This window comes from Peromyscus californicus, unplaced genomic scaffold (assembly GCF_007827085.1).
Source record: "Peromyscus californicus insignis strain IS unplaced genomic scaffold, ASM782708v3 Scaffold_6__1_contigs__length_162567912, whole genome shotgun sequence".
NCBI lineage: Eukaryota > Metazoa > Chordata > Mammalia > Rodentia > Cricetidae > Peromyscus > Peromyscus californicus.
The window spans coordinates 71,851,190-71,865,782 of NW_026294584.1; the positions used below are offsets into that span (position 1 = coordinate 71,851,190).

Sequence of the window (14,593 nt, forward strand, 5' to 3'; positions counted from 1 at the left end):
AAAGATGCTTTGACATCTTCCTTTCTGATTTGCATCCACGTTTGTCTCCTTCACTTGCCTTACTGCTCTAGATAAAACTTCAAGTACTTTATTGCTGATGACCATGTCAGAGGAGCAGCAGGTGGTAACTGAGCTTCAGGAATTCATGTCACCATAATGCAAGGCACTGATGGGCAAATCTTGAATAGGCAAGATCCTGAGGGCTTCAGCTCCAGAATGTCTTTCGCTACTGATGTGCCTTTACATGTTTGCTGTTGCCGTTTTTCTCTGGTATCTGGCATGGTGTGACTGGTTGTGGGGATCCCCACTGCCTTTAATGTAGTGTGATTATTTCATGGAAATATCCTGTTCTACTGGGCATTTTTACTTGTGGATTATTATGAAGATGATTTCCTCTTAAGCTGTACTGTTTAGTTGAAGTAATGATTTTATGCAATAATAGTGCTAGCTTAAATAAATTTTGATGAGTAAGGGTTTTAAATAGATATATAAGGGATTATAATAGAAGTTAGTTTAGTGGGAAAATTAATATAGGTAAAGGCAGGATATAGTGTTGCCACTGCCCCTGATAAAGCAGGGGCTGCAGAGGATAGAAAATAAGAACAAGAAAGTGTCAGGCACCTAGGACTTATGAGTTTCTCTTAAGTAGCTGTATAGACTGTGGCTTGGGTTAATGATTAGGGAAAACAATTGTGTCCCAGAAGTTAGGCTAGCTCAAGTTCTTTCAATCTTAATGTTGGGAGATGTGTTCACATCTTTGATGAGCATCATAGCTAAAGCAAAGCTTTAAATAATGACTTAAGGTTAGGTTAAGATTTTTTTGTTAATGGTTTTGAGGTAGAAAGTCTTGGGGGAACAATTTAAGGTTCTAAAAAGGCACACTTTTAATAGTTGAGTAAGGGACTCATTGAGATCAGAGAGCAAAAACAATGATAGCCTGGCTATTGCTGACTGATGCACCTTTCTTGCTAGCATGGGTTGGTGATTAAGGGTGATGATTAATTCCTTGTGCCCATTTCTGCCTTCAGCTTCCTGATATAAAAAACTGTTGATGAGGGGTTATACACCCTGAGGATTTAAAGTAAAGCTGTTTTTCATATATAAAAGTTTAGATTTGTGATTCTTTTAAGATTTTTTATAAGATTGTCTTTTGAGATAAATAATAAAATTGCAATATAATTGCAAAATGTAGCCTGCCAGTAAAAGAACTGACTGAGAAAAACACCTTACTTGCTTACACTTTGTTAATCTATAACAAGTTGTTTGTACATGAATTTATGTGTGTTCTTGGGGATAATTTGTTTTTTTGAAATATGCTGTTTTTTACTTGTATTCAAATCATTCACTTAAAGAGTAGAATGTAACCACATTGTAATTTCTGTACGGCTTGAAAGATTTTGCTGAGATATATAAGCTGTAAGGAAAAAATTAAGAATACACAGAAGGGATACATCTGGATAGAGGTAAGATAAGAAATAAGGGAGGTGAGAGAGAGATGGTAGACTGTAAAGGTGTGTGTGTGTGTGTGTGTGTGTGTGTGTGTGTGTGTGTGTGTGTGTCCCTTTTTTTGCTGGCCCAAGAGAGTTAAGTCCAACTGAGTAACTAGTCCGCCGATTCCGTGGCTCCCCCTCAGTTCCGGAGCTGCTGGAGGCTGGTCCTCACAGCAGCGAGCACTATGTTGAATGGGTATGGAGAGAATGGACAACCGTGTTCCTGATTTTAGTGGAAATGTTTTGAGTTTCTCTCCATTTAGGTTGACTGTAAGCTTGCTGTAAACTGCCTTTATGATGTTGAAATATGTTCCTTATATTTCTAATCTCTCCAAGACTTTTATCATGAAGGAATGTTGGGTTTTATCATAGGTTTTTTCTGCATCTAATAATATGATCATGTGGTTTTTATGGTGGGATACATTTAATAACTTATGTATGTTGAACCATCCCCACGTCTCTGGGATGAATCCTACTTGTCCTAGTTTGGGTTATTATTGCTATGATAAAATACCATGATCAAAAGCAATTTGGGGAGAAAAGGTTGCATTTGGCTTATGTTTCCACATTCATAGTCCATCACTGAATAAAATCAGAGCAGGAACTCAAACAGGGTAGAAACCTGGAGGCAGGAGCTGATGCAGGGGCCATGGAGGGGTGCTGCTTACTAGCTTGCTCTCCATGGCTTGCTCAGCTCATTTTCTTATAGAACCCAGGACCACCAGCCCAGGAGAGGCCTCACCCACAATAGGCTGGGTCTCTCCCATCAATCACTAATTTAGAAAATGCTTTACAGGCTTGTCTATAGCCCAATCTTATGGAGGCATTCTCTCAATTGGGGTTCCCTCCTCTCAGGTGACTCTAGCCTGAATTAAGTTGTCATAAAATTAGGCAACATACTACTTGATCATGGTAGATCATCTTTTGATGTGTTCTTAAATTTAGTTTGAAAATGTTTTATTGAGAATTTTTGCATCTGTGGTAAAGGAAATTGGTCTGTAATTTTTTTGTTGTATCTTTATGTGGTTTGGGTGTCAGGATAATTGTGGTCTCATAGAGTTACACAATGTCCCTTCTATTTATATTTTATGGAATAATTTAAAGAGTATTGACATTACTTCTGGTTTGAAAGTCTGGTAGAATTTTATGCTAAATCTACCTGGCCCTAAGCTTTTTGCTTGGGAGACTTTTAATTGCTGCTCCTATTTTACTAGGGGATATAGGTCTGTGCAAATTGCTCATCTGATCTTGATTTAACTTTAGTAGGTAGTGTTTACCAAGAAATTTACCATTAGATTTTTCCAATTTGGGTGAAGTACAGATTTTTTTTTTTTTTTTTTTTTTTTTTTTTTTTTTTTTTTTTTTTTTTGGTTTTTCGAGACAGGGTTTCTCTGTGTAGCTTTGCGCCTCTCCTGGAACTCACTTGGTAGCCCAGACTGGCCTCGAACTCACAGAGATCCGCCTGGCTCTGCCTCCCGAGTGCTGGGATTAAAGGCGTGCGCCACCACCCGCCCGGCCAAAGTACAGATTTTTAAAGTATGTCCTCAGGATTCTCTAGATGTCCTTATATCCCTCTTTAATTTTTTTAAATTATAGCTTTCTTTAATTTTATTAATTTGGATCCTCTTTCTCCATATTTTGGTTGATTTGGCTAAGGGTTTATCAATATTACTGATTTTTCTTAAAGAACCAACTCTGTTTCATTGATTCTTTGTATTGTTTTTTATTTGTTTGCTTCTATTTAATTAATTTCAGCCCTGAGTTTGTTTATTTCTTGTTGTCTACTTTTTTCTGGTGTGATTTCTTCTTTTTGTTCTGGAACCTTCAGAGATATGCCATTAAAGGCCAAAATGTTTTCTAGGCACTTAGTGCCATGAACTTGACTCTTAACATCACTTTCGTTGTGTCCCGTAAGTTTGAATATGTTGTGTTTTCATTGTCATTCAATTATGAAGTTTCTAATTATCTTCCTGATTTCTATCTTAACCCATTTTTCATTCAGTAGTGAGTTGTTCAGTTCCATGAGTTTGTAAGTTTTCTGTTGCTGTTGAGATCCAACTCAAATCCATGGTGATCTGACAGGATTCAGGGTGTTTTTTTCAGTTTTCTTGTGTGTGTTGAGATTTTCTTTGTGTCCGAGTATTGTGGCCATTTTGGAGAGAGTTCCATGAGGTTTTGAGAAGAAGGAATATTTTTTGTGCTTGTGTAAAGTGTTCTGTAAATATTTGCTAGGTCTGTGCAATTAATGACATCATTTAGCTGCAACATTTCTCTATTTAGTTTTTGTCTGGATGACCTGTCTATTGGCAAGAGCGGGGTACTAAAATCACCCACTATCACTGTGTGAGGGTCAGTATTTAATTTTAGCCATAGATGTATTTCTTTTAAGAATTTGGGTGCTCTTGTATTTCATACATAATATTTAGAACGACAATATCCTCTTGGTGAATTTTTTCTTTGATGAGTATATAGTAGCCTTCCCTATCTCTTCTGATTAGTTTTTGTTTGAGTCTATATTGTCAGCTGTTAAAATGGCTATGACAGCTGGATTCTCAGGTCCATTTGCTTGCAATATCTTTTTCCATCCTTTTATCCTGAGGTGATATCTATGCTCTATGGTAAGGTGTGTTTCTTAGATGTAGCAGAAGGATGGATCTTGTTTTTGAATCCAATCTGTTAGTCCTTGACTTTTACTTGGAGAACTGAGACCATGGATGTTGAGAGTTATGTGTGCTGATTGCACTGTTTGTTGATTCCCATTATTTTGGTGTCATGGTGTGGGAGTTTTCCTTCTCTTTTGATTGGGGTTATTTATTCCTTGTGTTTTCTTGGGTGTGATTAACCTCTTCTGGTTGAAGTTTCCTTCTAGTGCCTTGTATAGAGCTGGATTTTTAGATAGATACTGCTTAAAATCAGCTTTATTGTGAAATGTTTTTTCTGTCTTCATCTATTGTGATTGAAGTTATTGTTGTGTATGGTAGTCTGGCCTGCATCTGTGATCTCTTCAAGTTTGTAGAACATCTGTCCAACCCCCTCTGGCTTTTAGAGTCTCCACTGAGAAGTCAGGTATTACTCTAATGGGTCTGTCTTTATATGTTACTTGGTCTTTTCCCTTGAAGCTTTTACTATTATTTCTTTGTTCTGTACATTTAGTAATTTGATAATTATGTGTCATGGGGAATTTCTTTTCTGGACCAGTCTGTTTGGTTTTCTGTATACTTCTTGTACCTTTATAGGTACCTCATTCTTTAAGTTAGGGAAATTTTCTTCTATGATTTTGTTGAAAATATTTTCTGTGCCTTTGATAAGGTTTTTTTTCCTTCCTCCATTCCTATTATTTATAGATTTGCTCTTTTTATAGTGTCTGAGATTTCCTTGATATTTTGTGCTTGAATTTTTTAGATGTAACATTTTTTTCGACTGAGGTAAACATTTCTTTTCTCTGGTCTTCAATGCCTGAGATTCTCTCTTCCATGACTTGTAATCTCTTGGTGAGGTTTACCTCTGAGTTTTTTGATTGACTCCCTGAATTTTTCATTCTCAGTTTTGCCTCGGTTTGGCTTTTCTTTAGTGATTCTATTTCTACTTTCACGTACTGAACTGCTTTCATCATTTTATTCTACTGTGTATTTGGCTGTGGGTTGCCTAAAAGGAAGTGCTTCTGAGAACCTGCCAGCTGTGGCCATTGGGAGTCCCTGACAGAATGTGTTTCCGGGTGGGGGGGGGGACTGAGGGCTAACACAGAGGACTGGGGATGGGCTAATAAGGAGGTGCTGAAAGGGTCCATAGGAAGGATGAAAGCTGGGTCTGACATGAGGTTCCCTGGAGTCCACAGGGAATGGAGTCAGGGAGAGAGGACAGGCCCTTGCAAGTGGTCTCTGTGTAGTGTGTGTGTGTGTGTGTGTGTGTGTGTGTGTGTGTGTGTGTTTTAACCTTGCTTTTTTAACTGAATAGAACATCGGAAACACTAATCCGTACTGGGGCCAGAGAGCTCCACAGTCCTCACTGAAGGAGCCAGGTTTCCACAATGAGATGCACCAGAGCTCAGACAGCGATTCCCTCCCGATGTTAGAAGAGCTTGTATCTTGCCAGCTCTACAATTGCTGTCCTGTTTCATACAGATATTTCTCTTTTCTGGGTTTCTCACAAAATATGACAGGCTTCTCACAGATGGCTATGATTTGATTTGATTTACGGGCACAGCACCTCAATAAATATTTGAGATACAAGACAAAAGTAAACATAGTCCCTTTCCTCATGTCAGGACTCGGGAGACTCAGGAAGAGAGACAATCCTCTTCAAAACTCTCCCCAGTTACTACAGTGATTATCTAGTGGGACAAGCCATGCGAAGGAGGGACCAAGCGTTGTAAGGGCACAGAATAGCCGATGTCTTCCATGTGCTGTTAGGGAGTTAGAAAAGATGGCTGCGCACAGTTGATATTTGAACTGAAGTCATGATGATGACGAGCAGAGAACTGGAGATACAAAGGGGAAGATGGGGGATAGCATGGGGTAAGGCGCTGTGTGTACAAAGGTCCCGAGGTGGAAGGGAACACTGTGTGTCTGGAAAAAGAGAGGAAACAACTTGGTTAAGAAATGAGTATGGTGTGTGGGGAGGTGAGCGCATGTGGGGCCTTGCACCAGACCAGACACTCAGCTCTTGAAGGTGAAGCCCTGGGAGCCGGTCAGCAGGCCTCTAGGACATTGGGTGTATGAGCTGCTACTTCAGGGAGGGTTCTGAGTAAAGACGGAGCCTTGGAAATGTAAGTCATGCATGAAGTGTTAGATGTGGGCAGTGTCTGAGGGCTGGAGAGGGAGAGTGGGACCCACAGAAGGTCTAAAATCAGCCTCGGGTACCCCTCCCCGCCCCCCCGCCCCCCCCCCCCCCCCGTGGTCAATGAGGAAGAAGAGGAAGAGGAGGCAGCACGAGACCTGCAAACCACAAACCCCAATATGAGGAAAGATGAGAGGGTGGTCCCTCAGAAGCCAAGGAAAAGGGAGGTGCTGACCAAGTAAGTAGTCCACAGATTGACAGCGGCATGTACTCACCGCTCCTCATTCCCCCAGGCCTCCTTTCCATACACTGCTTCATCAGGACCTGCAGGCTCTTCCTTCAAATAAGAATCAGTTGCTGGGAGGCCGTCTTTTTAGCTGTCTTTCTTGGTGTCTTTCTGAGCCAAGACGTTATGCTGAGCTCTGCTGTCTTTACATACCTGGGTGCGTTTTTCCTCGGGTGGCTTGTGCACACGGGCAGCAAACTCTTGGAAATATAGCAGATTCTAACTGGGAAGGGGTACCTAGTTTGCTCTATGTTAGTACTGTGGAATCCACATTTAATTGGGTAAGAAAACATCCATGTTGAGCTGAAGGCACTAGGGAGCTGTAATTACAGATGAAGTCCCATAGTTTTCATGCCTGTATCCACACTCTGGCTGCCTCTCCTTTAAGATTCTTCTGTTTTATTTTTAGGACCAAGATTAAATCAGAAATTTGTACTTGTATTATTGTGTTTCCTTAAAATACCTTATAGAATTTAGATTTTACCTTTTTATAGACTTACTCTGTCTAAAATTAGTTTTTTCCCTCTTCAACATTCCGCATATAAGATTAACTTGGTTTGTTTCCAACCTCTATTTTCATGGCACTAGAGTCTGAAAGAATTGGCATAGGGTAGCTATTCCCTTGAAGAGAATAATCAGGGCTGAGGTTCAGCTCAGTGGTAGAGTGCTCGCCTAGACAGGGAGGAAGGGATGGAGAGGGTGACTCAGAGCAGTCCAGCAGAAGAAAGCCCCCTCCTTGTAGTCTAGAAACCCCCAGGTAATTGTCTGGTGAGCTGTGTTGTATGCAGTCTCCTATTTTGTGCACGCCTGTGTCTGGTTTGCACTCTAGTGCTGTGGTCAAAATGCCACAAACAAAAGCAACCTGAGGAGAAAAGTGCTTCTCTGCCTCCCATGTCCTGATCACAGTCGATTATTGAAGGGAAGTCAGGGGCAGGAACCTGGAGGCGGGACTGATGCAGAAGCCATGGAGGAGTGCTGCTTATTGGCTTGCTCATCATGACTTGCTCAGACTGTTTTCTTATACACCCCAGGACCACCAGCCCAAAGGTGGCACCACCCGTAGTGGACTGGGCCCTCTCGTATCAGTCATTAATCAAGAAAATGCCCCCCACAGGCTTGCTCCTAAATCAATCTTATGGTGGTGTTTTCTCAATTTAAATTCCTCCTCCCTGATGACCCTGGTTTGTGAGTAGACAAAAATTTAACCAGGACACACACCTGCTAAGTAGGTTTAGATACTTATTCCTTAAGATGTGAGAGCAACCAGGAAAGAGAAATGGCAGCAGATGGGAAGTGGTGAGTTGAATGAGAATCCATGGTGAGAGGCAGGGCAAAGGTGGAGGGGTGTGTGTGTATGCGTGTATGTGTGGCTGGGGGTGGGGACGGGGGAGGACAGAGAGAGACAGAGACATAGAGAGACACAGACACAGAGAGACTTGGTATTTCCTTCACTCACAGAATCCAGTGTCTTTGTACATAACTGTAATATTTCAGACAATGACAGTCCCCAATGCCAGCTCTTCCCTAGCTATATCAGGAGCCATCAGCATTTAAATTCATGGAGCCTGTTATATCATGCTACATCCAGGTACTCACAAGCAGAATTTCATCTCTAAAATAATCAAAAGCATTTTACCTGCATTTAGCCTCCCAAGAAAGCCATAGACTGAACAACGCCAGCAACAATTATGAAGCTAAATTGGCTTTATAAGAGCAAAAAAAATCAATTTTGCTGGTTTGCATTCAGTAACTGATTTCCATATAAATGAGCTGACTTCTGACTTCGCCCAGTCTGAAGAATGTGTCTGTACTCTGGGTTTGCTGTTGTTGTTGTTTTGGTTTTATGGTTGCTGCTGTTGTTTTCTATCTGTGGTCCTGAGGATGAACCTGGCTGGGAATATGTGAAGGTGTGTGGCTTATGCAATGTGGTTTCCTAATTATAATCATCTTTTTTTTTTTTTTTCCTTTTGGCAGTGTATCAGCTGCAGCAAGAGGCGCCTCGTCCCAAGAGGATCATTTGTCCCCGGGAGGTCGGTACTCAGCTCTTCCCAGTACACCTTGTTAAGTGTGATGAATTGGCAGCGTAGTGCCGCTGATGCTGGAGGGACTTCGGGTTTCCTGGGGGGTGATTTCTATTAACGTTTGGCACAGTGTCACCAAATTGAATATCTTTATAACTATGTCTTGAAATTCCATGTTATCTCAATACCTGCCTTTTACAAACTGAGAATCAAATGTCTCACATTTGTAACAAATGAAGAGACAAACTGAGCTCTTTGTAAATGCCACAAAATGTGTAATATGGTTGTCTGTATCATAGTCGCTCTGACTCTTTTAAGGATTTTTTATTAACGTGTATTAATTAAATGTAATTATGAGTTCCATTGTGACATTTTATACATGCATATAATGTGTTCACTCCCATATCCCCTCTTGTCCCCATCCCACTGATCTCCTTCCTCTTCCCAACTAGCCCCACCCCCACCGTGTGTGTGTGTGTGTGTGTGTGTGTGTGTGTGTGTGTGTGTGTGTGTGTGTATCCCCGTCCTGATTAGTTTTGTTAGGGTTGGTTACAGGAGCACGGGCACCACGTGGAAAGCTGTAATACAGGGCTGAAGAAGATGACTCTAGCTCTCCTAGGGACCGTTAATGATGCAGATCCTGAGGTCTTATGCAGGTAATCAGAGATGAGAGGAGACCAAGGGTCCCACCAGTCACATCACACCCAGAAGATGGTTCACAACACTCCACCCCTTGTCCCTGCTCTTATGTTCTTCCCACCCTCTCTTCAGCAATGTTACCTGAGCTCTGGAGGGGTGATGCAGATGTCCCGTTTATGGCTTGGCAGTCAACGATCGCTTAAGTTTAACAATCTGACCTATTAGGAGCCCCTGCAGTTAATGCTCCCCCTACCTAAAAAAAAAAAAAAGGGCTCTCTAGCCAAAGATGACAACAGCAGTTAGTTAGAAGGCAATTTGATGGTTACAACATGTCCACTTAGCAAAGTAAAAGCTGTGACTTCCCTTCTAGGGCTTCTGACCTCTCCATCTGTGACATGTGACCAGGTGTAGAAGGTCATGTTTGGACCTTTTAATATGCTCAGTTATAAAATGTTTCCAGAAAACACAGTACAAAACTGATAAATACATGGCTATTTCCAGTATCCGTAGTTAGCAAATCATTATCATCATATTTACTTGAAATTTTTTTATTAAGGATTTTTTTTATTCATTTTACATACCAACCAGAGATCCCCCTCTCTTCTCTCCTCCTGCCCCTCCAACCCACCCCACCATTCCCTCCTCCAATAAGGTATGGCCTCCCACAGGGAGTCAGCAGCTGCTTACTTGAATTTTTTAAAATAATAAAGCTATTTGTGGGAAGGAAATATGTTTCAACCCTGGAAACAGCTTTCAGAATATATTCATTTATAAAACTCCCACCAAGCTCACAGGAGTTTCCGTTGCCCTCGTTCATGAATCAGCTTGTTCATCACTTGGGGTACAGCGAGATTGGAAGAGCGAGATCAAGGTTCTGTTTTCTATTCACATCCCGACCAGTTTGTATATAGCCCACCTAGCACCCTTCAAACCAAAGGCTCCTGGGTACTGGTTTCTGCTGCTGTTGCTTTAGTTAAATATAGAACAGCAGCATGCTTTTCAAGCTCTCTGTGGGCCCTGGCAAGGCAAGGAGCCCCCATCCCAGCACTCCTGAGACTCGTCAAGGAACATCAGGGATTTCTCGGTGGGTTTTGAAGCTGTTTCAAAGACTTTGGTACAAGCACCACGGCTACCTCATCCCCCTTCCACAGTTACCTTGTCACAAGTTAGCCAGTTTTCTACATACAATTTTACTTCCACAGAAGGGGGCTGAAATTCATCAAGGAATCATGATTTTAATAGAGACTAGACTTTCTCATCCCGGGAACGTCACTGGAGAGAAGATCGGATGATTATGAGAAAAGTCTAAGATGACTTCCAGTTCACTTGGTAGCCTGATCTTGTCACTGGCTCCTCAGTGTGTCACCCTTTGGGAAGTCAGGAACACTCACATAAGAGAAAGGATAATTTGCTTTAAGTGAAGCAAGAATTATGAAATAGGCTACTGAAATTCACCCACTTCTGCTTTTCATCTAGTGTCTCTTCATGAAGGAATTACGTGTAGGATGCAGTTTTGAGATGTCTGAGGAAAAAATACAATTAGGGTGGGACTGGGGAGATGACTGTTGGGAGTGTTTGTCTTGTAAGTGTGCAGACCCGTGTTCAATCCTCAGAACACAGCTGAAAGAAGCCAGGCATGGAGCCATGTGCTTCTAACCCCAGCACTGGGGAGGCAGAAATGAGCAAATGCCTGGCACTCCCTGACCAGCCAGCCCACCTAGACTGCTTGGCAAGTTCCAGAACATTGAGAGACCTTCTCTCAAAGAAAGGTAGATGCATCTTGAATAACAACACTGCAGTTGCCCTCTGGACCACACATATATGTCTACATATGTGCATACATGCATGTAGCATTGTACAGGAACACACATGCACACATACACTCTTGCATACAATCAAATAAAATCAAAATAAAATTTGGAATGCAACTAAGAATTTAAATATAATTAGGAACTGCACTGGAGGCAGTAACAGAGGCTCGCTAGCAAAGTTGAGCACCAACACCAGTGCCTGAAACCAGAAAGGGCAGTGAATGATCAGTGGTCACTGTCAGCAGATGTGTATGGAGCACTCTGTGTCCAGGTGTGGGAACTGTGAACTATAGCAAAAAACTTGGCCATTGGCATTTCGAGGAGTATCTTTTTTTTTTTTTTTTTTTTTTTTGGTTTTTCGAGACAGGGTTTCTCTGTGTAGCTTTGCGCCTTTCCTGGAACTCACTTGGAAGCCCAGGCTGGCCTCAAACTCACAGAGATCCACCTGGCTCTGCCTCCCAAGTGCTGGGATTAAAGGCGTGTGCCACCACCGCCCGGCGACTTGAGTATCTTAATAAAGGTGAACAAAATGATGACTTGAGAGAGAGAGAGAAAGAGAGAGAGAGAGAGAGAGAGAGAGAGAGAGAGAGAGAGAGAGAGAGAGAGAGAGAGAGAGTGTTTAAGGCTTTAACCGAGACAGAGATAGAAAGAGAGAGAATCAAAATTCTGGCAACCATGCCAACTTTCCTTTGGGTAAAGGCAATAGGTATATTCTCATGTCACAGAAACTCTTCCTGGATTTCAAGTGATGCTCTTCAGACCTGCAGGGAGCTGAGGATCCGCCATGCAGTCCTCATCACCAGCTGCGTGCAGGGATACAATGTATATGTGCTTTTAAGCCTTCCCCTGCGTTTTAAACCATGCTTCTCATCTCTCCACTGTGACTAATTTTGCTCAAGTAGATGATTGCTGGCTGGTGTTTGATCCACAGGTAGCTGGGCCCTAGAAGTTCCATATCCCATGGCAGCCACGAAACCTAGTGTGGAGTGAGTGCCCATCAACTCCATTTCCCCAGCAGGCTGCCTATGGCCAGCCCGTGAGGCAGGTGTCAGGTGATAAAGGGTAGACTTTTCTAGGGGAACAGGTGCAGTTCTTAAAGGTAACAATAGGCCCATCCTTGGTCCACTTTGTCCTCCAGTGTTATATTAACTGTGAGTATTTTCTGTCCAAACCCTGGGCCTCCCAGGACCTAGCCTCTTAGGAGTAGAGGCCCAACTTCCTTTGGGATGCTCCTGCTAAAGACATTGTTTAGTTAAACATCACTTTGCCTTGTTGTGTATGCACCTGCCTCCTTGGGGATCCTACCTAATGAAGACAGACTATCTTCTCAGTGGACTGTATGGGCAGAGTGAAGCTCCTGTAACATGTTCACTCACTCATAAGGCTTTTGTTTGAACAGTGAACACTGACTTCTGATGTACATGTTTTTCTGGTTCAGCTCTCCACACAGCTCTGCTGCCTCCTTCTTCATCTTCAGCCCAGCCCCTCCGCCCTGGTCCCTAGCTGGATGGCTCCACATCCTTATAGTCCCTGTCCCCTCTCTCACTGATTACACCTCCCCAGGCTATGCATCTCTCAGAATAGGAACCTCAGCTTCCCTGGAGCCATACACACCAACATGAATGCAAAATGAAGTCCAAAGTGACACAGATAGGAGACCCCAGGACCCCAGGATCAATCTCAGGTCAGCCTGACTTGATAACCAATTGCAAGCCACAGGACCCCTGGCCTGATGGGTTCCACTGAGCTGCTAGGTGAGAGGAGGGCAGGCTGACCCCACAGGCAAGATCAGAAGAGCTAGCCAAGCCAGGAATGGGGAAGCTCAGCTGCAGAGTCACATGTGGACTTCTCCTGACTTCTTGCTCCGCCAATCACGTGCCATCTGTCTCAGAACCAACAAATGTGGCAAGCATCTAGTGTGGCGCCTGTCACCTAACAGGTACTCAGTTAACGTGCAAGAGCCAAGGCACGTTCACCTATGGAGAGCAGGCTTTGAGACAGTCGCTGGGGACAGTAAGGGTGATGACAGCAGTCTCTGAATGTGAGGGCGAAGTGGCAGTGATAAGGAACAGAGCTCGATGCCCAGGATGAAGATTCTGAGGATGAGAGATAGAGGGTACCAGCAGCTGAACAATGGTGCCAATTATGCCAGCAAGAGTCGGCCATGGAAATAACGGTCTGTTGCTTTCTCAAGATTCATCAGTGTAAATTAATACTGGAGTGAGCTGCCACAGCACCGGGCATTCTATAGGCATTTCCAGAACACCCCTTGCCAAGAGATTCAAAACATTGTCTAGGAAACAAGAGTCTCACTTGCTCTTTCCATGAATTATCAATCAGCCACTTCATAAGCATTTATTATTAATTACCAAGTGTATGCTTGGGTGGTCTGGCAGGAACTGTGCAGAAAATTTACTCCAAAATTTGTTTCTCTAACTGAGACCTCTCCCCAGGGCTTCCAAGACCTCTACCCATCTGTCTGCTTGGCTTCTGCAGGTGTGTGGCACCCAGGTCACTGAAAGCCTCGCTTTCAGAAAAGACCAGGCCTACTTCATTTAGGAACATAGCTCCAGAAATCCTGGCTTTCTACTCCCCACCCTCACCCCTTTCTCCTGCAGTCTTAGCACTTCCAGATAGTTCTCTGATGCGTCCCAGGATCTCTGCTTGTCTGCATCTCAGATTCAGTGTTGCTTAGTACCAGGCCATCCATGAACCCCGTGAGAATAAGCTCCTCCAAGCATGGGCCTACTACCCTATTTACTCTGTCTCTACTACAGTGAGCCTTTCTTGTCCACAAACGATAAGACATTTCAAGACATCTAGTAGATGTCCAGAAGAGTGATGGGTGCTGACCCCTACATATAGTCTACTTACCTACAATACAGTTTAATTTATATGTTAGACATAGTAAATGATTAACAACTTCTAGAACAATTTTAACAATATATGGTAACACAAGTTACTTTAAGCTTCTGAATTGTTTATTTCTGAAATTTTCCACTTAACATTTTCAGACCATGGTTGACTGGAGCCCCCCCCCCAAAAAAAAAAAAGACAAGGAAAACAAAACAGATAAGAGGGGAATAGCCTGCTTAATATGCCTCCTGAAATGCTTTCTTAACGTATGTAATCATCACGTGTCTCTCTGTAGAACGGAGGGGTGCTCCAGAGATCCCCACCTTTTCTGTCCATCCCTGGCATTGGGAACAGCCAAACAACAGAAGGTGGTCAATAAAACTGCAGAGGGGGCAGAGATCGGTAACGTAAGGAATTCCAAATCCTCAGAGGATCGCTAAGAGCATATCGGGTACCCAGTGCTGTTACCAGGGTGGTGAGTTGGGCTTTTGGCGATGGAGGTGCTTACTTAAACCCAGACTGATACTGTTTCCTGGAATGGTCCAGGTTTCTTTCTGCTCTTATCCAAAAGGCCAAAATGTCAAGATTTTTTGCCTACCTAATTTAAAGTCAGATTTCATTGGCGCTGCCCTCAGGACACCCCCACATAAGCAGAAATGTTTCTGTGACAGAAATGCCACAGTCTCCTTTGTCCACTTTGATGCTTGCCTCGAG

At 42.9% G+C, this 14,593-nt stretch overlaps 1 protein-coding gene across 1 annotated transcript in view; it reads left to right on the forward strand.

Annotated features, from left to right (window-relative positions):
* Chn2 (chimerin 2) overlaps nt 1-14,593 on the forward strand; it is a 282,989-nt gene that overhangs the window by 155,595 nt on the left and 112,801 nt on the right. The window contains exon 3 of the mRNA XM_052719368.1: nt 8,527-8,582. Coding sequence (XP_052575328.1) covers nt 8,527-8,582 — 56 coding nt within the window. The remainder of the gene's footprint in view (nt 1-8,526; nt 8,583-14,593) is intronic.